The sequence below is a fragment of the Anguilla anguilla genome, chromosome 8 (assembly GCF_013347855.1).
Source record: "Anguilla anguilla isolate fAngAng1 chromosome 8, fAngAng1.pri, whole genome shotgun sequence".
NCBI classification, from domain to species: domain Eukaryota; kingdom Metazoa; phylum Chordata; class Actinopteri; order Anguilliformes; family Anguillidae; genus Anguilla; species Anguilla anguilla.
The window spans coordinates 4,335,651-4,356,989 of record NC_049208.1 but is presented as its reverse complement, the minus strand read 5'-3'; the positions used below and the strand labels follow the sequence as shown (position 1 = coordinate 4,356,989).

At 49.5% G+C, this 21,339-nt stretch overlaps 1 protein-coding gene across 1 annotated transcript; it reads left to right on the top strand.

The window, feature by feature from the left end:
• Positions 1-584: 584 nt before the first annotated feature.
• Positions 585-11,929, top strand: psmb5 (proteasome 20S subunit beta 5). The gene is made up of 3 exons (XM_035430367.1): positions 585-842; positions 1,548-1,854; positions 10,774-11,929. The coding sequence occupies exons 1-3, from the start codon at positions 618-620 to the stop codon at positions 11,058-11,060; spliced, it is 819 nt and encodes a 272-aa protein (XP_035286258.1). The 5' UTR covers positions 585-617; the 3' UTR covers positions 11,061-11,929.
• The last annotated feature ends 9,410 nt before the right edge of the window (positions 11,930-21,339 follow it).

Here is a 21,339-nt window from a genome sequence, read left to right as displayed (position 1 = left end):
TTCTCTTTATGTGTGGCTACTAGCACTATCCTGGTTAGAGAACTGGACTGAAAAGTTTTGGGTTCAGTAGCTGCCATTATACCCTTGACCTGGGTACTTAAGCGGAATGGCTTTCTGTAAAAAAAATCCAGCTGTGTAGGTGGATTGTTTATAAAAATGCAATCTGCCCTACTGGATAAGAGTGCTAAATGCTGAAATGTAATATAAAGTGTTAGTTGGTAGGTAGGTAACCAACACTTTATATTACATTCTATTTCCAAGTTCATTGTAAAAATGTATGTTTGTGTACAGTAAAAAATAACTATACATCAGGAATTAAATGTCTCATTTTTAAGAGGGAACGTTAGATAATGAAGACAAAGTGGAGGGGAAAAGGGTGGACGAGGGGTAAAAGTTGGGAAGAGGTAGAAGAAATGAGAGACTTGTTCTTACACGAGGACCAACGAAAAATTAACATGAAATCAATAAAATCAAATTAGGACCACCAAGGACAAAGGGGGCGCCCATATGTGGACCTTCGAAAGATTAGTGACGCACTGCCTCCGTCTGCACGTTTTGTCGCGAGGAGTTTCATAAAACCGGCGGAACTGCGTCATTCGTGCAAATTCATTACAAAGATGGCGCTCGCTAGTGTGCTGGGGGGTGAGTCTGCGGATTTTTCGCTCCGTAGTGAGCGGCCTTTTGCATTCGGTGCTAGCTGGGATCAGACCGAACTGGGCTTCGGAACGTCCGCCGGCGATGGTCTCAACTTCGCTGTGAAAAATCCTCTTCTTCCTGAGGATGAAGACGGTCCTGAGAGAAGGATCGAGTTTCTTCATGGAACAACAACGCTAGCTTTCAAAGTGAGTGTTATTGTAATTGTATTGCTTTTGACGCGCGTTTGAGACGCATTTTGGTTGGCGAAGAAGTTAATGTTCAATGTTAACTTGGAGTTAAACTTTTCATGCTCTTTGTATCTGGTAAATAGTGTAGCTAGAGTTGGCTAGGTTGCTAATGTTGCTAGCGCATCCTTGGCTAACTACAGCGTCGAGTCACTGTCACAGTTTGAATTGACTGCTAAGCTAACTTGCTGTCTAAGTATGAAATCACCAAATTTAGCCATTAGCTTAGAGTAGTTAGCGGAATGTCCGGGAGGTACGCGTTTATTTACGCCAGAGAATACAGTTTTTGCTCACAGATGTGAGCAGACTGTGGATTCTCTCTAGCACAATTATGTATCAAAGCTAGCTAGCTGGCAGATAAGAAAGCTAATGTGATTTGCGTGTCAGCTAGCTGTAAGACACGAATATGTTCTCACAATGCCTTCTGATACGGCTGTAACGTTTACTTAATCACAGAGAGCTAGATAGCCAGCCAGGTTGTGCAAAACGACAGACGACATTTCTTGCTTGATAACTAGTTTTCTGTTTTTATTTTTATTTTTTTATTTTTTTTTACAGTTAATTAAAACTTTTTGTTTTAAGCGGAAGAACTGGTAATTAGTCCTCCCTCACTGGTATTGAGTAGTTAAACAGGCTAGTTAACGGTATTCCTGCTCAACGACTCAGTTCCAGCATGGCGTTATCGTGGCCGTGGACTCCCGGGCGACGGCCGGCTCCTACATCGCCTCGCAGACGGTGAAGAAGGTGATCGAGATCAACCCGTACCTGCTGGGCACCATGGCGGGCGGCGCGGCCGACTGCAGCTTCTGGGAGCGGCTGCTGGCGCGTCAGTGCCGCATCTACGAGCTCCGCAACAAGGAGCGCATCTCCGTGGCGGCCGCCTCCAAGCTGCTGGCCAACATGGTGTACCAGTACAAGGGCATGGGTCTGAGCATGGGCACCATGGTCTGCGGATGGGACAAGAGAGGACCAGGTACGTAGGCCTGAGTGTGTCCACGGGACTACTCGGGTCAACTGAGTGCACCTGCGGGTGATTCACTTGAGTCAGACTGGGGATGTATTGTGTGTATTATGAAGGAAATGGGGATTGGAATGTTTGCTTGATGATGTTATGGGCTAGGTTATCAGGTAAGACCTGAGGTTTTAAGATTCTGATTGGGAGGGGGGGGGGTGGTTTGAGAAAGGACTAAGCAACTCCATTAGTTCCCTGTTTTCAGAACGCCATATTAGCTCAGTGTTAAAAACACTGCAAACTGTCTGTTCAGAATTTTGAATACCATGAGCCTATGTTAAAGACAGAAAATCTTTTTGGATCGGGGTAAGTCTATTTTGGCAGGTTGCCCCCAAATAAAGCCACTGTATGGGAAACACTGGGCCAGCTCATCCCTAAGGAGCTAGTAGTTAATAAAGGCCTAGCAACCACTGACCGGTATCGAGCCTAGCACCCACCCACAGACCGGTATCCAGCCTGGCAACCACAGACCGGTATCCAGCCTAGCAACCACAGACAGGTATCCAGCCTAGCAACCACAGACCGGTATCCAGCCTGGCAACCACAGACCGGTATCCAGCCTAGCACCCACCCACAGACCGGTATCCAGCCTGGCAACCACAGACCGGTATCCAGCCTAGCAACCACAGACAGGTATCCAGCCTAGCAACCACAGATCGGTATCCAGCCTTTCCGCAGTGAGAGGACCCACCCAGCACCTTGGAGCTGAAATGTAGATGGCACAACAGATCATGCTAACCTTCCTGGAAATGAGGCTAATATGTGCGAATTTTGAAAATTATTTATTAAACCTACTTAAAACTTTCAAGTTCCGCCACTGACTGGCTAGCTAGTCAGACGTTGATGGCGCTACATGGATTACGTGCGTGGCTATAATTTAACATCCATTACACATGGCAGGCCATTAAGTTGGCAACATGCAATCCTATATGTAACTACAGCTAAAGGCGAGGTAGACAAATTTGCTGGCTAACGTGCTAATTCCTACTGGAGGGTTTGCTGGCTTTTGCTTTTCCTAAGCACTTGAGAAGCACCACAATTACTCAGCGAAAGCAGGTGATTACAAGGCTGTCTCAGGTCACCTGGTTTATTGGGTCTGAGTCGGTTGCTGATTTTTAGGCGAAAAAAAACTAAACAAAAACCAGCAGACCCTGCGGCTCTCCAGAACGAGGATCGCGATTAGCTGCTCTAAGAGCTGTTGCGAGGTCCTTGAATCAGACAGGGCCATTATCAATAAATAATTTCCTCACCCAGGCAATATAAGGTTAGTTAAAACCAGGGCACTGAAAAAGTAGATCCATGTGTAAAACTTAATTCAAAACAATCGGGATAAATTGCCTGACCGTTTGTTGCTGCTGGTTATTCTTTTAGAGTTTAGACCCGGCATTCACAACTAGGGCCAATACATTTCAGGATTTTGTGCTGACTACTGCTCTTAATTATTTAATTAGCTCAAATCATATATTGATCGGACAATTGCATGAGCACCAGCTCCAGCCACAAACTGCCTAGGGGTTTTACCATGCTCAAGTACTGGAGTAAACCAGCGTAGTTTATAGAGCTGTCAGAAAACTGAAACTAAAGTAACTGATTGCAACAAAAACCAGCTGGCAGACTAGTCCTCCAGGAGCGGAGTTGTCCAACCCAGTTTAGACGATCAATGTAAGGAGGGAGTTGTATGTCCAAATGTTCACCGTTGAGTCACAGGAGAAGTGTGTACAAAGTACATATACATATGTACACACACACACAAAACAACAAATGCGTGTAAATGGATAATAATAATAATAATAAACTTTATATAGCTAATTTCGAACAGAAAGTGCCAATCAATGTGCTTTACAGAAAGATAAATGAGTAGGTAAAACTAACAGTAAAACACAAAAGGACAATAAAGTACACAAACATGTAAAATAGCAATAAAATGATGATAACCTAAATTAATCATAACCGTGAATACATAAATAAATAACATTTATGGATGCAGTTGTGGTTCCCCGTATTGATTCCGCAGTATTCCTGGACAGAAAAGGTGAGAAGCAGAAGTGAGCGAGGACATAAACATTACATCATTAACAATTTAAGCCGGGAGACAGAGAGAGTTCCTCATTCAGACCCCTGGGCTCTGCTGTGTCCAAACGCATAGATCCGAAACGCTTGCCTTCTGAGAGGTTTATTCACTGGTTACACTTTAATTAAGCTGCAGCTATGCCTGTGTAGTTAAATTGTGACTGGTTTGATAACTAGAGTTTATTATTGAGTAACTCCCATCGTAGGTAACATGGAAAAAGAGTTTGCGCTATTCTTGATTACACGTGAATATTTTGAAATATTATGTTTACACTCATTGGCCATATTTTCATGATGCACTAGGAATAAACCTTTTCTGTTTATTTCACAATGCGTCTGTATGATACAGAATGAGATTTCATTTTAGCAGGAAAGCTGTAACAGGGCTGGCCTTGTTTCACGTGTTTAATTAAGAACACTGCTGACTTGTTTTCCCCCGGTGCCTACGCTGGTGTTTTGGCTTATTTTTCTCTCGTTCTACTAAGTCTCATTCCTGCAACTGATTGGAGTGCTCCAGTTTTTATTGGGTTTTTACTTTGGGGAGTTTGCCTGGGTAAGGAAATTCTGTGAGAATGTTAACCTGGTGAGGTGTGTGTGTTTGCGTTTGTGCATGCCTGCGTGTGTTCATTTGTGTGTTCTAGGTTTGTACAAATTGGCTTTTTGTAGGCAAATAAAATGGTGAGTGTTGTCCATTTAATTAAGGCAAAATAAAAATGGGACATGCATAGGTTTGACTGAAATACTGACCACTGCAGTTGGAGTGCGCTGCACGTGGGTGCTGTTCCCTCCCCCCACACACAGGGGGCAGTGCAGCGCTAGAGCTGTGACTCCCGAGGATTGCGTGGCTTCACCCTTTAGGCGCACGAGTCGCACTTGTGGTGCCGTTACCTGTGCCTGCCACCGGGGGGAGCAGTGCACTGTAACTCCCGGCAGAGTTGACCCAGCTAGCAGCAGGGCATGAGGCGTGAACTGCACATTTAAGGAGCGGGTCGCAGTGCCACGGTAGCGACCGCACCGTCGCGTTGAGCGATGGCCGGGGGGGGGGGGGGGGGGGGGGGGGGTTTCGGACAGGCCGTGGGGGTTCCATGCATTTTGTGGCGGGAGGTGGGCGGGGCTTTTGCGGCCCTGTTCCGTTAACCGGCCGCGAGCTCCATGTCTCGGTGGGCCTCATCGGCGAGGCGGGGGGGGGTTTGGTGCGGCGTTGGATTTACTCGACTCTAAATTAAGCAGAAATCTCATTAAGGTTGTCGGACACACCGGCCCGCTCTGCTGACGAAGTACCTCAGGGCTTCAAAGCGTTAATCAGCCTGCCAATTAGGAGCAGAAACTAATTAAGTCACAACAGCGCGGCCACTTCAGAGCCGTACCTAGCTGTGCTGTGTCACGCGTGGGCCGGTCTCCACACACTCTACACGCTTGCTGATTGGATTTGTGAGCTGTCTGTCACTTTGAGTGGCGGTTACATTACATTACAGGCATTTAGCAGACGCTCTTATCCAGAGCGACTTGCACAACTCTTACAATAGCATTTACATTTGCATCCATTCATACAGCTGGATTTATACTGAAGCAATGCAGGTTAAGTACCTCGCTCAAGGGTGCAACCGCAGTGTCCCTTTAGGTTACAAGACCAGCTCCTTATCCATCATACTACACTGCCGCCTATACAGAGGTTGCCCCGGTTACGGAGGCCCGCCCCGGTTACGGAGGCCCGCCCCGGTTACGGAGGCCGCCCCGGTTACAGTGGTCCCTCCGGTTACGGAGGCCCCTTGGTTACGGAGGCCACCCTGCTTACGGAGGCCCCTTGGTTACGGAGGCCGCCCCGGTTACGGAGGCTCGCCCCGGTTACGGAGGCCCGCCCCGGTTACGGAGGTCCGCCCCGGTTACGGAGGTCCGCCCCGGTTACGGAGGTCCCCCCGGTTATGGAGGCCCCTTGGTTACGGAGGCCACCCTGCTTACGGAGGCCCCTTGGTTACGGAGGCCGCCCCGGTTACGGAGGCTCGCCCCGGTTACGGAGGCCCGCCCCGGTTACGGAGGTCCGCCCCGGTTACGGAGGTCCGCCCCGGTTACGGAGGTCCCCCCGGTTATGGAGGCCCCTTGGTTACGGAGGCCACCCTGCTTACGGAGGCCCCTTGGTTACGGAGGCTCGCCCCGGTTACGGAGGCCCCTTGGTTACGAAGGCCCGCCCCGGTTACGGAGGCCGCCCCGGTTACGGAGGCCGCCCCGGTTACGGAGGCCGCCCCGGTTACGGAGGCCCGCCCCGGTTACGGAGGCTCGCCCCGGTTACGGAGGCCCCTTGGTTACGGAGGCCGCCCTGGTTACGGATGCCCCTTGGTTACGGAGGCTGCCCCGGTTACGGAGGCTCGCCCCGGTTACGGAGGTCCGCCCCGGTTACGGAGGCCCCTTGGTTACGGAGGGCCCGGTTCTCCTTCCTGTCTCTGTCTCAGGACTGCCCGTCGCTGAGGCCTCTCGGGTTAAGAGGCTTGGACAAGAAAAGAAAAAAAACAAAAAATAACTTTGACGCCATCTGTCATTTTATGCTTTTTAAACGGTTTGCTTCTGATCCCCGTTTCTGTTGCTAATGATTCAGCGATCTGTCATCCCTTAACGTTTGGCAGTCATTTTTGTTGCTTCCATTCAGTCAGTTACATTAAAATATGCTCTTTGTCATGTTGTAAATGGCTGGTTATGCCATTTAGGATTGTTTGCTGTAATGACTGCCATAAAACTGTTCATCATGGTTTGTTTTGGTAATGTGTTTTAAAACGCTCCGGAGTAGATATGCATGCTAATGAGATCCACCTTAAAAAAAAGGAAAGAAAAAGAAGTTTATAACATGTAATTCTCTTGAATCTTTTCTTAATTCTTTTTAAAGAACAAGTTTCAAGTTTTAAGAGCCTTTTTTTCTTGTGTGTTTTTCGTTCCATCTCTAATTGTCGGTTGCTTTTCGAACGGTGAGTTGTCATGCTATAATGAATAAGGCGAGGTGCAGTTTGGCTGAATGAGCCTCTGCTCTCGTCATAGGGACAGATGGAATGATACAGTCCTGCTTGTGCGCTTGTCATGTCTTTGTTTTTTTTTCCCTTATGCCCTGCGCCCCCCTTTTTATCCGAATTTGGAATGGCCAATTCAGCACTCGTATCCAGCCCCTTTGCTATGATTTGGGGGGGGGGGGGGGGCACGGGGGTGCCGTGAGCAACACTGCCTCCTCACAGCGAGGAGGTTGCGAGTTCGCATCCCGACGGGGGCCTTTCTGTGTGGAGTTTGCCTGTTGCCTGGTGACTGAACCCTCTGTAACCGTGAGCAACGCTACCGGCCACAGTTGGCGCTGGTTGGGGTTTGGGGGGTTTGATCCCAGGCTGTGGGCGCCCCCCCCCCCCCCCCCCCCCCACACACACACACACTCTCTCTCACTTCACACACACACACACACACACACACACACACACTGGCACGCCAGCAGCGAAAGGCAGCCACGCAAGGCGCCAGCCAGCTCGTTGGGAGCAATTAGGGGGTTAGGTGTCTAGGGGTTTATTTTTATTTAGTAGATTATAGAATTATGCATGAGAGGCGTGCGCGTTAGTCTCAGCCGCCGCACCCGCGCACGTCTCGTTTAGTCCCGGCGCCGCTGGAGGGGCGTCTGAGGAGCAGCGGTGCCCAGAGACGGGTTAGCCCGCCGTTAATAATTAACCAGGCGCATTTATTATTCACCGGGCTCCGACAGCGCTATTTACGCTGGCCCGGCCTGCCGGGGCGGCGCGCCCGCTATTGCGCCGCAGCCCGTCTCCGCCGTCTTCCGCTAACCGGCCCGAGCGGGTTCGTGGCTTCGCGGCCGGGGAGGCTGCATTATTAACCGGCCCGAGGGAGGCGCCATCCTTACCGCGTGCCTATTTTGGACTGATTAGCGCCGCGAGGAACGCCGCGGGCTGCTCTGCAGCCTGTGCGGCATACGACCGCGCAGCTATAACCGTATGCTAATAGCCGTATGCTAATAGCCGTATGCTAATAGCCGTTATACGCTAGCCCGAGGCGGCTAGCGTATACCGGCTATTAGCATACGGCTATTAGCATACGGTCAGCCAGCAAAGGCCGCTGTTGGCCACACCGAGTTGGACTTAATAAGTAGGCGCGTGCAATTGCTGGTGCGGCTGCGTTACTGTTGCTGTTACCGCTGTTAAATTGGGACGCCTTGCCAGCTGTGTTTGTAGTGAAGCCGAGTTGGCTTGCCAGCCAATGTTAGCGTTCTTTATTTATTGTAGCTAGCGGTTTGGCTAGCAAACAGATATGATGGGGGCATGCGCCGATTCAAATTATTTCTCACTCCAGTTACATTCTCTCTATCACTGTTTGGCTGTGAGAATGGGAGAACAACTGTGGACCAGTTGGTGTAAATTAAACTTCAGTGCAACAGTTGCGTGTTATTATATTTATTTTTTCCCTCTTTGAGACTTAGCTTCCTGTCCTGAGGGCATAGGTGGTCCTGAGATAGTATATCTGTAGGTCCTGAGAGCGTCAGTCTGAAGCTCCACCCTCTCCGGTTCGTCAACCGACCTGATTGGCTGTCACTGACTTGCTGGGCGTGGCTTACCTCTGGTGTTCTCTCTCTTACCGGCTGTGTAATGGCCTGGTGAAACCAGTGATGCAACCTTAGATGGTGCACTAAGGCAGGGGTGTGCTGGTGGGCCCTTTCTTGATTGACTGGGCAGGTTTTTTGTTTTAGCCCAACGCTAAGGTGCTTGATTCTACCTCTCGATGTCTTGATCGAAGACCATGATTAGGTGATCTGTCGAATTATTGTGTTGTGATGCTGTTGCTAAAGCAAACCCCCCCCCCCCCCCCACACCAGCCATTTTTGGATAAGACTGGACCCGTCTGTGCTGAGTGCGGTGCAATCGAAAGAAGCCGTAAATCTGCCCGCCCAATCAGCACGTGATAGGGCGTTTCTCTTTGAATGACCGACCAATGAGAAATGAGCTGCTTGAGTCAGGGTGGATCAGAATGAGATCCGTCGGTGTCACGGTAACAAGAATATGCTCCTCCCAGTGTGTTGTGCGTACTTGGGGGGGGTTGGTGGATAATGGGTCAGCCCTGGCCCCCCCCCCTCCCCAGTGAGGCTGCTGTTTGTAGGGGTCAGGGAGGTCGCCCCTGCTAATGTGCTGATGAAGACACCCCATTGATTTCCCATTTGGCCAATGAGTTTATCCAAGGCTGACGAACGCTCATTGGAACTTAATGTCACCGGAATCAATGGAGGTGCACGAGTGTGTGTATGCGTACCTGTCTCTCATGTACAGGACAGACGGGAGAGAGGCCACTCTTAAGAACTATGGTCTCCCCCCCCCAAAATGTGCGTGAGTGTACACTTGCACGTATGTGTGTGTTTGATGTATAGAACAGTCAAGGATGCTTTATCAGAATTACTGCCCCCCCCCCCCCCCGCCACTGACTTATACAGAATCATACACACACACACACACACACTGCAATGACTGTTGGATGGGCAGAACTATCGGTGGTAGGGGGAGCCTTTCTGATATGGTTTAGGTTTTTATTTTTTCAAAGTCTCATGCCCCAAAGGGTGCCCAGCCCACACTACAAAAATAACAAACAAGAGCAATAACATAGCATAATGAGAGTGGGGAAAAAAACAAATACATATCATAGTCTCATATGAAACATGAGCCTGTGTTGAGGCTGCATCTCTCCTTCTCTCTGTCCCTCTCTGTCTTTCTTTCTGTCTCTCTCTGCCTGTCTCTCTGTGTGTCTGTCTGTCTGTTTCTGTCTCTCTCCCTCCCCTGCGCTCGCTCTCTCTCTCTCTCTCTCAGCTGGATCTGAGGTGCCCATTAGCCACACTACACATCAGCAGTGCACTGGGTGTTTTGCGTGCTCGCCTGGTTTTAATGTGCTCGATGGTGGTCGATCCTGATTTTGCACAGCTGGGACGATCATGTGTGCAGCAGCCGTGATGCCGGGGAGAGCTGCATGCTCGCTCCATTTCCCCTCTCTCTCTCGCTCTCTTTCTGCCTGTCACACACTCACACATTCACTCATTCACTCTCGCTCTATTTCTCCCTCTCTAACTCGATTCAGTTCAATTCAAAATGCTTTATTGGCATGACATATTTCAGTATGTGTTGCCAAAGCTTCGTAAAACACAGTACAATGCACTCTCTCTTTGTCACTCACACGCACACACACACAGACACTCGCTCATGCTCGATTTCTGCCTGTCACTTACTCACTCACTCACTCACACACTCACTCGCTCACGCTCGATTTCTGCCGGTCACTTACTCACTCTCACACTCGCTCACGCTCGATTTCTGCCTGTCACTTACTCACTCACTCACACACACACTCACGCTCGATTTCTGCCTGTCACTTACTCACTCACACACTCACTCACGCTCGATGTCTGCCTGTCACTTGCTCACTCACTCACTCACACACTCACGCTCGATTTCTCTCTCTCGCTCTCTTTCTGCTTGTCACTCACACACGCACACAGGTGTAGGTGTACAGTGGGGGTGTTATAGTGGGGGCTGTGCTGGTGTTGGTTTCCCGAGAGCGAGGAAATCAGTCCATTAAACAGGCAGCAGCATCCGTGATACTCCAACAGGCTCTATCTGTCTCTCTCTCTCTCCATAAATCCAGAATCCATATACTTCACTTAATGTGGATATTATTACTGGGTTCAAACTTTTTATTTTATTTTAACTTTTTCTCCCACTGCAGGTCTGTATGGACTGAGGTTAACTCTGTGTGTCTGTGTCTGTGTCTGTGTCTGTGTCTGTGTCTGTGTCCCCGCAGGTCTGTATTACGTGGACTCCGAGGGGAACCGTATTTGCGGGGACCAGTTCGCGGTGGGCTCGGGCTCCATGTACGCGTACGGCGTGCTGGACAGCGGCCTGCGCCCGGACCTGAGCGTGGAGGAGGCGTGCGAGCTGGGCCGCCGCGCCATCTACCAGGCCACCTACCGCGACGCCTACAGCGGCGGCACCGTCAACCTGTACCGCGTGCACAGCGAGGGCTGGGAGCGCGTGTCCCAGGAGGACGTGCTGAGCCTGCACCACCAGTACGCCTCCCAGACCGCCTAGCGTGGCCGGGGGGGCGGGGCTTAGTGTGGGGATGGGTGGGGCTTATGTGGATGTGGGTGGGGCTCCCAGAGCAGACGGGGTGGGGTGGGGCAAATCTTACAGAAACCGTAGGGGCCGTAGTTGCAGAGACAAGAGAGGTGTTCGGGCATAAAGAGTCAGGCCAGGGGCAGGGCTTACCTGAGGGTGGGCGGGTTTTATGTGGGTGGGTGGGGTTTATGTGGATGGCGGTGGGGCTCACAGAGCAGACAAGGGGGCAAATCTTACAGAAACGTAGGGGCCGTAGTTGCAGAGGAGGAGGTGTTTGGGCTACTGACCCAGGGAAGGGTGTGGCTTACGAAAACAAGGCGTGGCTTAGAGGGAATGAGTGGCGCTACAGGTGGTGGGCTCAGTTAGCCTACAGTGCAGAAATGGGCGTAGCTGTGGACTGGGGGAAGGTCTCTATGCCAGGTTAGGGTGTCAACTCTATGGTGATAAGACTACTGTTACTGGTGTGTCTCTTAAGATTTGCATGGCCTACTGGGTTGGGGGGGGGGGAGAAAGTGAGTGTCACGGATCTGGCGTCTGGAGAGGTAAATGAGGACAGGAAATAGGCCTTTTTCCCGGGTTTTGCGTAACACACACACACACACAGTGCACCATTCTTACGGCTTGCTCTTATTGTAAGGACAGTTCTCCGTTCAGTCCAGCGATTTCACATCAAGGCGGGCTGCAGTTGCCCTGTGGTGCCTGCAGGCCGTGGTGGCGCTGTTGTACGCCGATTTGATCGATCCCCAGCTGGCACCGAACAAGAGAGATTCTGAATTCTCATACGCAATTATCACATGTAGGCTGTTCAGAAAACACGAATAAAACCTGACTTTTTTTTTTTTTGAACCGAGAGTGTTTGTCTCTTTTGTAATTTTGTCTGCTTGTCTCAGTGTCCCTGTCAAAACAGTTTTGACAGGGCGGTTTTGAGTGTCGCTTGTTTATTACTCTGATCGCGTTTCTGGTGTAATACAGGATGTCTCGCTGGATTTTTTCTGTCAGTTTTTTTTTCTTCTTTCAATTGAATTGTGAGTAAGTGCCTGGTGAAAAAGATGCGCGTGTCTCCCGCGCAAGGGTTTTTCCAGCCAGTTAACCTTTGAGGGGAATTTGACCAGGAAGCTGGCGTTAACACCGAATCATTAAGATCCCCCAGTGTTCTCAAAGATCACGGTGAGTCAGGAACTCTGTTATAACCTAGAAACAGACAAAAAGTCCTACAACGTAGACGAAGTATCGTTTTAACTTAAAGGTCCTGGGATTTAGGTTTCTTGTAAGTGCTAGCGTTAGCTCCTGTCCTTTTTTTTACCCCCCCGTTTAACTAGCCTACTTCCAGAGCGGACAAAAGTTTAAGAAGGCTGCGAGGGCGGAGCGGGATTGAGTAGCCGCCTTGCACCGGGGAAGGTTATTATCCGCCGCGTCGCAATTCTCTTTTAAAATGTAACGACGCACGACTGAGAAAACTTTCCCCTTCATCGGTTTTATAGGAGGAAATAAACACTAATGACTGTAATGGGCGCGTGGCCCCGAGGCCTGCCAGTGACGGTTAAAAACTATTTTCACAAGTGGCTAGCTGCGGTTGGATCGCTAATGGCATTTCAATAAAGGTAGAAAAGGAGCGCTTTCCCCTTGTCGTAAACACAAGTTTTCCCCCCTATCTCTCCCGAGGGAGAAATTAAGTGCAGAATTACACTTGGTGATAAACCTAAGTACACCATTATAGTGAAAGATATACACTGTACCACGTCCAAGGGGGCGACAAACGTAATATTCAGTGTATACTGTAACTGCCTCGCTGGAGTAGCCTACCGCTAGGTCCGTGTCAGGCAGTGGATTGTAATTAAGCAAAAATAAGAACAAATTGAGCAAAATGACTTGACCGACCTAAGGGGCGAAGAAGTAATGTGTTTTATGTACCTTAATTTGGGCTGCAAGGGGATAGAACGAATGAGAAAAGGAGGGTGGTGGAGAGTAGGCTGCCTGCCCTGCCGACGCACGGAGACGGTTGTCAATCAAGTTGCTCAATCGATGTCATTGACGTTTAACGTTGATAATCTGGCCTTTCTGACAAAGGAAGAATGAGTCAGGTCGGTCAGCTTTGGTATGGATTCCCGTTAATTAGTGTTGTTGTTTTTTTCCCCAGGGTGGCGCGCTTGCAGATAACGGAAAACATAGCCTAAGTCTACACAAGTGAGGGGGAATTATTTAAAGATGCGTTCACGGAGAGAAAAGGGGGTGTTTCAGTTGCCAGTCGCGAGCTGACTGCGAACGCTGTCAATTTGAATTCTCATCCAAGCGGAAGCACTCCCAACGTCAGGCGAGCAGGGATTTTTCTTTTTTCACCTGGAGCTGACAGAACACCACGAAAGTATAAATAATGACTTCAGAATTCGTTGATTCAGTGCTGTAGGTCTATATCCAGCGCCCTGCGTTTTCTGTGACCTGGATTTTATAGTCTGCAGACAACCCTCGTTTAGTAGGCCTACACAGGCAGTGCTGATACACTGCCAACGATTAATCAGGCACTATAATAATCGCCCGATTACCTGCTTAATCCCAAGGACTCATTTAATTGTAATTAAACTATAGATACACTCGATTTCACGAGCTGTCTTTGCTTATGGCTACACCAAGGCATATGTTGTAAGCGATGTTCACGTTGTATCCGTAGCATAGGACATACGTGTATTACGTTTTTGTAGTAACATTTCACAGCGAATTTGCATAGCAGTGGTAAAAAATGAAAGAAAAGAAGAAAAAAAAAAAAACAAGAAAACTGTCAAACTTTAACTTCTAAGTGCAGCGAGATTATTTTTTCCGAAACGTTCTGTGCGGAAAAATAATGGGCACCACGCGACTGGATCAGGGATGATTCAATTTGCACGGGGGAATGGCAGAATCTGTAAAACGAAAGTTCTATGCAAAATGCATCTCCTCGTATTTGTTCTGATTTGCCGCATATTGATTGCTGTCTAACAGCTCCGTGGTTTAAAAAAAAAAAAAAAGAATCCAGATAACGTGTATTTTATGTGAGCAATTTTTTCATTAGACAAAATTTGACAATCAAATGTCCAAAAAATTCTAAACTTTTTCTTTACAACGCTCCCGCTTTTCTGTTGCTGGGACAAGATGGTCGTGACGTAGGCTAACATTTCTCCTTTTGGCATCATCAATAGGCAATGGTTATTGGACGCCTTTGCAACTCGAAGATAATTTAGGAATGGCAAATGCTTGTTCACCCCAGAGTAGGCTACGTGTAGGCTATTGCTATTTCTCATCACAGTTCATCGTTGTTTGGTTAACAGGTGTTCTGTCACAGACTGATGTCTTTTGAAAATTAGCTGTTTGTGCAAAGTACGTATTAGAGTCGACGTATTATCCGTGGTCCAGGTTAATGTTGCAGCGGCAGCTCGCCCCGTAACGTTGCTTCTGCCGTTTTCAGCAATCCTTGCAGTCAGTTCAGTTAACGTAATTTGTTGGATTGCACCAAGCTCATTATGATTGCCCTCTCTTTATCAGAATCAATCACGGCTTAATCACAGCTAATTACCTCGTTATGAGCTCAACAAGAACATCTCCAGAGATACGCGGCGGGAGCCCGCTGTCAGAGCTTCCTGCCTTCCGCGAGGCCGGGAGGTCTTCAGGACCACGGAGAGCGCGGGGACACTCGCCCCCCCGGGCGCGCGCGTACACGCTGAGTTATTGACAGTTAACCCAGCTGCACATAACTGCCGCCTTCATGCCTCGCGCAACGCCCTGCTGTGTGTGAGAGACAGGCTTTCAACAGCGCTGACATTCCTCGTTTTTTTGTTGCTATACTTATATATATTTATATATATTTTGCTGTGCAGGCCAGCACCATTCGTTTATGTAGGCCTTTTTCAGTTTTTGTTTTTTTTTAAACCCTAATTGTTTTCAGTTCTCTGAACCACTGCAATGAAAGTAAAACAGCCTTTGGTGTTCTTTTTCCCATTTTTTCGGCTACGCCTGTCACTGTGCCATTAGGCTGCAAAATGTAGTCGATGAAAAACACGCAAGGCCTTAATTGCATTCTATGGTCCAATTTGTTACAACGCGAGGAAATTAAGTAATTTGAATGCAAGCCACAAAAAAAGTGCTGAAGTTCATGCGCTCATGAAGGCGTCTGGGATTAACATACTGATTAACACAGACACAGTTTCGGGGGGGGGGGGGGGGGGGGGTTGAGTCAAGAGGGCGATCTTACTATGCGCTTAACTGATGCACGCGACTCGAGAACTAATCGTTTCAGCGGCTCTTGCCGGCTGCGCTGCGAATAACTGCAAAGGTCTTCTCGTGCAAGTTAGCGTCACTCTGACACCGCGCACCGCGTACGTTCCATGTTTATACCCTCCCTCCTCCCATCTCTTCCCCTCATCGACCCCTCTTATCGTCCGTGTCGCGGGTGCTGCGTGCGGTGTTAGCGATAGCGTTGATGCAGCTTTTCTGCTCTGGAATGGGAGTGCGCCGGTGCATTCTGAGCACCGCCGGCACCGCGTCACGCGGAGACCCGGCTCAGTGATGATAAGACTGTTATCAGCACAGTGCTCCCCAGAGGGTCTCCACACACACGCACACGCGCGTGCGCGGGCATACACACTCTCAGGGACACAAACACAGACACACACACTCCAGATTCACATGCACACTCTCAGACACACACACACACACTCAGGCCCATGCACACACACACACACACACACACACACACACACTCCAGATTCACATGCACACTCACAGACACACACACATACACACTCCACGCACACACACACACACACTCAGGCCCATGCACACACACACACACACACACACACACACTGCTGCCTGCCCCTGCACCTGACAGTTTGAGAGCACCGCACAAGTTCCACTGGGTTTACTGCCGGTGTGGATAAAAAGGTGCGCAACGAGAGAGAGAGAAACCAGCAGCATTCTTCTATGGTCCATTGGGACTGTGTGTGTGAGTGCGTGTGCGTGTGCGTGTGCGTGTGTGTGTGTGTGTGTGTGCGTGTGCGTGTGTGTGTGTGTGTGTGCGCACGTGTGTGTGTGTGTGTGTGTGTGTGAGTAAATCCCATTCAACTCATCACAGTCACATACTCATATTCTATCCACTCCTCTCTCTCTCTCTCTCTCTCTCTGCTCTGTCTCTCCTCTCTCTCTCTGCTTTGTCTCTCTCTCTCTCTCTCTGTCTCTCTCCCTTTCCCTCTCTCTCTCTGCTCTGTCTCTGTCTCTCCTCTCTCTCTCTCTCTCTCTCTCTCTCTCTCTCTGCTCTCTCTCTCTCTCTCTCTCTGCTCTGTCTCTCCTCTCTCTGGGCGGATCGATGCAGTTTCCTTCGGACTCCACAGGAGGGGCATTAATTAAACACCCCGGCGCTCATTACCCCCCCCCCCCCCCTCTCTGGAGCCTCACATCGCTCCGCGGCTCTGTCTCTACCCGCCGCTGCCGGGACGGGGCGGGGGAGTGGTGCCGGTTTTAATGGGCAGCACTGTGGTCTACTGCGGGGGGAGTTGTTAGCGTCTTACCGCCCGAAGCGCCGCCAGTCGAGGTTCCCCCGGTGACGGGCGGCTGCGAGGTTCTCCTGAGTAGGGCACTTAACTCAAAACTGCGGCAGTAAAAAAAAAAAAGAAAAATTTAATAAATAAATAAATGCAGCTGTTTCCACAGATACATGTAAAAAGAAACTAAAGCAATAAAAAGGCTGCGCTATTTAAGTTAAGCTACTTAAGGGAAAGGAGGCCTCGGCTGAGTTAATGATGCAACGGGCCCGAGTCTTGCTCGGTGGTGTTTTTTGCTGTTGAGCTACAGAACAGCGCCCCCTGCTGCTCCGGATGTGAGTGGGCATGTCTGGGGGAGATGGGGATATTTCCATTGCTAACCTTACACACCTGTGCAGTGCGTGATGTCACCCCTTTCCTAAGATGCTGTCCTCACTGGTTTGCTCCTAAATTTATTCTGTTGGTGCGTTCCTGATTTTACTCAAATCTTGTGATTGATTCCTGAATAAACTGGTTGTGATTTTTCCCTAATGAACTATGGTTACAAGTGTGCACCTGAACAAGCTCTGTGGTGGTTGGTGTGTTCTTGAATTGACTCTATGGTTGCAGGTTAGTCCCTAAATTAACTCTGTTCTTGATGGTTTGTTGCTGAATTAACTCTATGGTAGCTGGTGTGTTGCTGAATGAACTGTATAATAACTGGCATGTTCCTGAATGAACTCTATGGTCGCCAGTGTTTATCTGAATGAACTCTATGGTAGTCAGTGTGTTTCTGAATGAATTCTATGGTCGTTGGTGTGTTCCTGAATGAAATCTATGGTGGCTGATGTGTCCCTGAATAAGCTCTATCGTGGCAAATCGATCCTGAATGAACTCTATGGTGGCCAGAGTGCTCCTGAATGAACTCTATGGTGACTGATGTGTTCCTGAGTCAACTCTATGGTGGCTGGGGTTCTCCGGAATGAACTTTATGGTAGCCAATGTGTTCCTGAATGAACTCTATGGTGTTATGATGGGCTGTGGGATGTGTCCCCCCCCCCTTTCTCTGGGGCTTTTGTGTTCCACTCAGCAGGCACCTGAATTGGTGAGTGGTCAACAATTTTCTCCAGCCCCTCATTCAGGTGATGATTCTGTTATTTATTCTCTTCACCCAAAGAGACGAGGAGGACGAGCTCTGGCAGACCAGGGACTGACAGATGACAGATGACTCAGTTCAAGGGACTGAGTCATCTGTCAACACTGTCCTCAACCCTTTAAGGTGTGAGGTCACAAATATGGGATTGGAATGTTCTTAACTGAACATTCTAATGCTGATGTAACAATCGGCTACTGGTAACTGAAAGCAATGGAGTTCTAGAACACTGACTTGGAGTTTTGAAAAAAAACATTTCACACACTACATAATTCTAATCTCTCTGGTTGCGTTGGCAACTGATTGGCTGCATTGGCCACTCTCATCTCTCTGATTGGCTATGTTGGCCACTCTCATTGCTTTGATTGGCTGCATTGGCCACTGTCATCTTTCTGATTGGCTGTGTTGGCCACTCTCATCTCTCTGATTGTCTGCATTGGCCACTCTTATCTCTCTGATTGGCTGCATTGGCAACTCTTCTCTCTGATTGGCTGCATTGGCCACTCTCATTGCTCTGATTGGCTGCATTGGCAACTCTTCTCTCTTATTGGATGCATTGGCAACTCTTCTCTCTGATTGGCTGCGTTGACCCCATTCCACAGCTCCCCTCTGGCTCTGAACGTTGTTCTCTATGTATTACAAAATGTTACAGGGGCCATTTTCACGTCTGTGTGTGTGTGTGTGTGTGTTTGCTTGCTTGTGTGAATTGACCTGTTTGGTTGTGCACATGCCTATAGAGGGAGAGAGAGAGGGAGGGAGAGAGGGAGAGAGAAGCTTTACTAGAACTCGGACTATAAACTTCCGATGCATTTAGTGTTGCACTTAGAGATACAGAGTAATATTTTAAATGTTGCTGTGGGGGAGGGGGCGTGGGGGGAGCTGGGGGGGGGAACTGAAGGGGGGGGGGGGGGGGGGGGGGGGGGGCAGCACAAGCACTCACACACAGAGCTGACGGAGAATAAGGAAGCTGGAGTTAATACTGAAGCACTCCGGGGCACATTAATGACAAACCCTGATAGATTGTGATAAATTTAGAGGGATTTGGATTTCCACTCCAAGAATCCGAGGGTAGCGGAGAGAGGAAGAGAGAGAGGGGCAGGCAGGAGGAGGGAGGGAGGGAGGGAGGGAGGGAGGCAGGGAGGCAGGGAGAGGGAGAAAAGAAGAGAGAGAAGGAGAGGAAGCAGATGGGTCAGCCATCTGGTGGAGGGAGAGAGTGAGAGATAAAAAGAGGAGGGAGGAAAGGCTGAGGAGAGGAAGATAAGATGCATGAAAACCTGTGTGTATGTGTGTGAGTGTGTGCATCTGCATGTGTGTGTGTGTGTGTGTGTGTGTTTGTTTGCGTGTGCCTGTATGAGTGTGTGTATTTGTGTGTGCGTCTCTGCATGTGGATGTTTGTATAATATGTATGCGTGCATATGCATGTAGTGTACGCGTGTACATGCTTGTGTGCATTTATGCATGTGCCTGTATGTGTACATAATTAGTTGGATTTATGGCCTTGTAACCTCCCCCACCACACACACTCGCACTCACACACACACACACACACACACACTCACAGACACACAGATGCACATACTCGCACTCACACATACACACACAGACACACTCACAGACACACACACTCACACGCACACACAGTGATGACCTCCATGTTTGTCATGGAAATGCTTTCTCACAGCCAAGCCCAGAGTAAGTCTCTCTCCTGAAAGGTGTGGGGTGTGCTTCCCCGGTGCTGCTCTCTCTGTTATCTGTGCTCGGCTCTGACGTTATCCTCCCCCTTCAGTTCTGTGCTCCTCTACTCAGCCTTATCTCCCTCTCTGGCTTTCATCTTCTAGCACTGCACTGAAACTTTTTTTTTTAAATCAAGTTTTTTCCCCCCTTTTCCACTCCAGTTCGGAATGCTCGGCTGTGCTCATTGGGTGGTCGTCGCCACGGTGTCTGTCTGTTTGTCTACCTGCCCACCTGTCTGTCTGCCTGCCCACCCGTCTGTCTGCCTGCCTACATTTCTGTCTGTCTGTGCCTGCCTGCATGTTTGTTTGTCTGTCTGTGTCTGCCTGCATGCTTGCCTGTCTGCCTACCTGTCTGTCTGTATTTCTGTCTGTCTGTGTCTGCCTGCCTGTCTGTCTGTCCGCCTGTCTGCCTGTTTACCTGCCTGCCTCTGCCTGTCTGCCTGTCTGTCTGTCTATGTCTGCCTGCCTGTCTATCTGTTTGTTTACTTGGCTGTCTGTTTGCCTGTCTGTCTTTCTGTCTGTCTACCTGCCTGCATGTCTGTCTGTCTGTTTACCTGCCTGTCTGTCTTTCTGTCTGTCTGCCTGCATGTCTGTCTATCAGTCTGTTTACCTGCCTGTCTGTCTTTCTGTCTGTCTGCCTGCATGTCTGTCTATTAGTCTGTTTACCTGCCTGTCTGTCTTTCTGTCTGTGTCTCCCTGCATGTCTGTCTGTCTGTTTACCTGCATGTCTGCCAGCTGCCAACCACAGCGTCTTTCCTTTCCGCTGTCCCACTCACCGACTCATCGTGTCACAGGTGGGTAATAACAGGGGACAATCACCCGTCCCGTCATCCCCTCCCCCCGTGGTTCGGGTAGCGCTGTGTGTCACACGGTCGCACCTTGAAAGTGCTTTGAGATCGAGGTTGAAAAGTGCTGTATATATTCTGCTTCCATGTATTTTGTAAACCACTTTCTGCTGGTCTGTGTCACAGGGTGGGGAGGGGGGGGGGGGGTGTTGGAGCACATCCCAGCATGCACTGGGTGAAAGGCAGTGAAAGACAGGCCACCAGTCCTCTTCCAACACACCGTCACTCGCATGCACACATGCCTCAAGGACAAGTTAAGACTCTCAAATTAGATTAAACTGCATGTCTTTGGACTGCAGGAGGAATTCAGAATACCCGGTGTGTCCGCCCCCCCCCCGCCCCCGACCCTGACCCTGACCCCGACCCCGACCCCCCCTGCCCCCCCCCCCCCCCCCCCCCCCCCGGTCCTTTGTTGAAATTATTGTTCTAATTGGCCAGCGCAACACCCAGTGAGGCGGCACTACAGTCAGCTAAAGCTTCCTCTCGACCAATCAGAGGATGCAGCCGTTTGTTTACTGAATTAAGTGTTTATAACACTGTGGTGTCTCCCAGTAGGGGTGGAAGTGCATCTCTGACCAGATTGTTTGCTTTGATAATCAGCAGTCCTCCCATGAGGTCAGGCTGCAGCCACTGAGCTCTGATCAGGATCTGACTCTGTCTTGTGGGAGCTGAGATACTTGTGTATGGCCTCTGTTTAAAAAAAAAAAAAAAAAAATTTTAGATCACCAATAGCGATCAAGATTGTTCTGTGTTTGATTACACCATATCATCCCAACGTTCAGTTCAGTGGTGATAAGTGATTCTGGCTTGCTTAATAAATGTCTTTAATCCGACTGTCGGCAGAGCTGACAGGAGGCTGGTGGGTGCTTTGTATCCGTGATGTCATCATACCCCCCAAATCCCCCCCCCCCCCCCCCCCCCCCCGCCCAAACTGTCAGTGCCAGTTCCAGCTGACTCAGGGGACCCTTCTCATGACCACGCTCTTGGGCTCTTTGTTGCTCAGCCCTTGATTACATAAGCCGTAAGATCAAAGAC

What these genes read in the sequence shown, in the direction of transcription:
- psmb5 (XM_035430367.1), top strand. Translation starts at nt 618, where the DNA reads ATGGCGCTCGCTAGTGTGCTGGGGGGTGAGTCTGCGGATTTTTCGCTC. An exon ending in CAACAACGCTAGCTTTCAAA is followed by an intron (nt 843 to 1,547) that starts GTGAGTGTTATT and finishes TCAACGACTCAG; the next exon opens with TTCCAGCATGGCGTTATCGT. An exon ending in ATGGGACAAGAGAGGACCAG is followed by an intron (nt 1,855 to 10,773) that starts GTACGTAGGCCT and finishes GTGTCCCCGCAG; the next exon opens with GTCTGTATTACGTGGACTCC.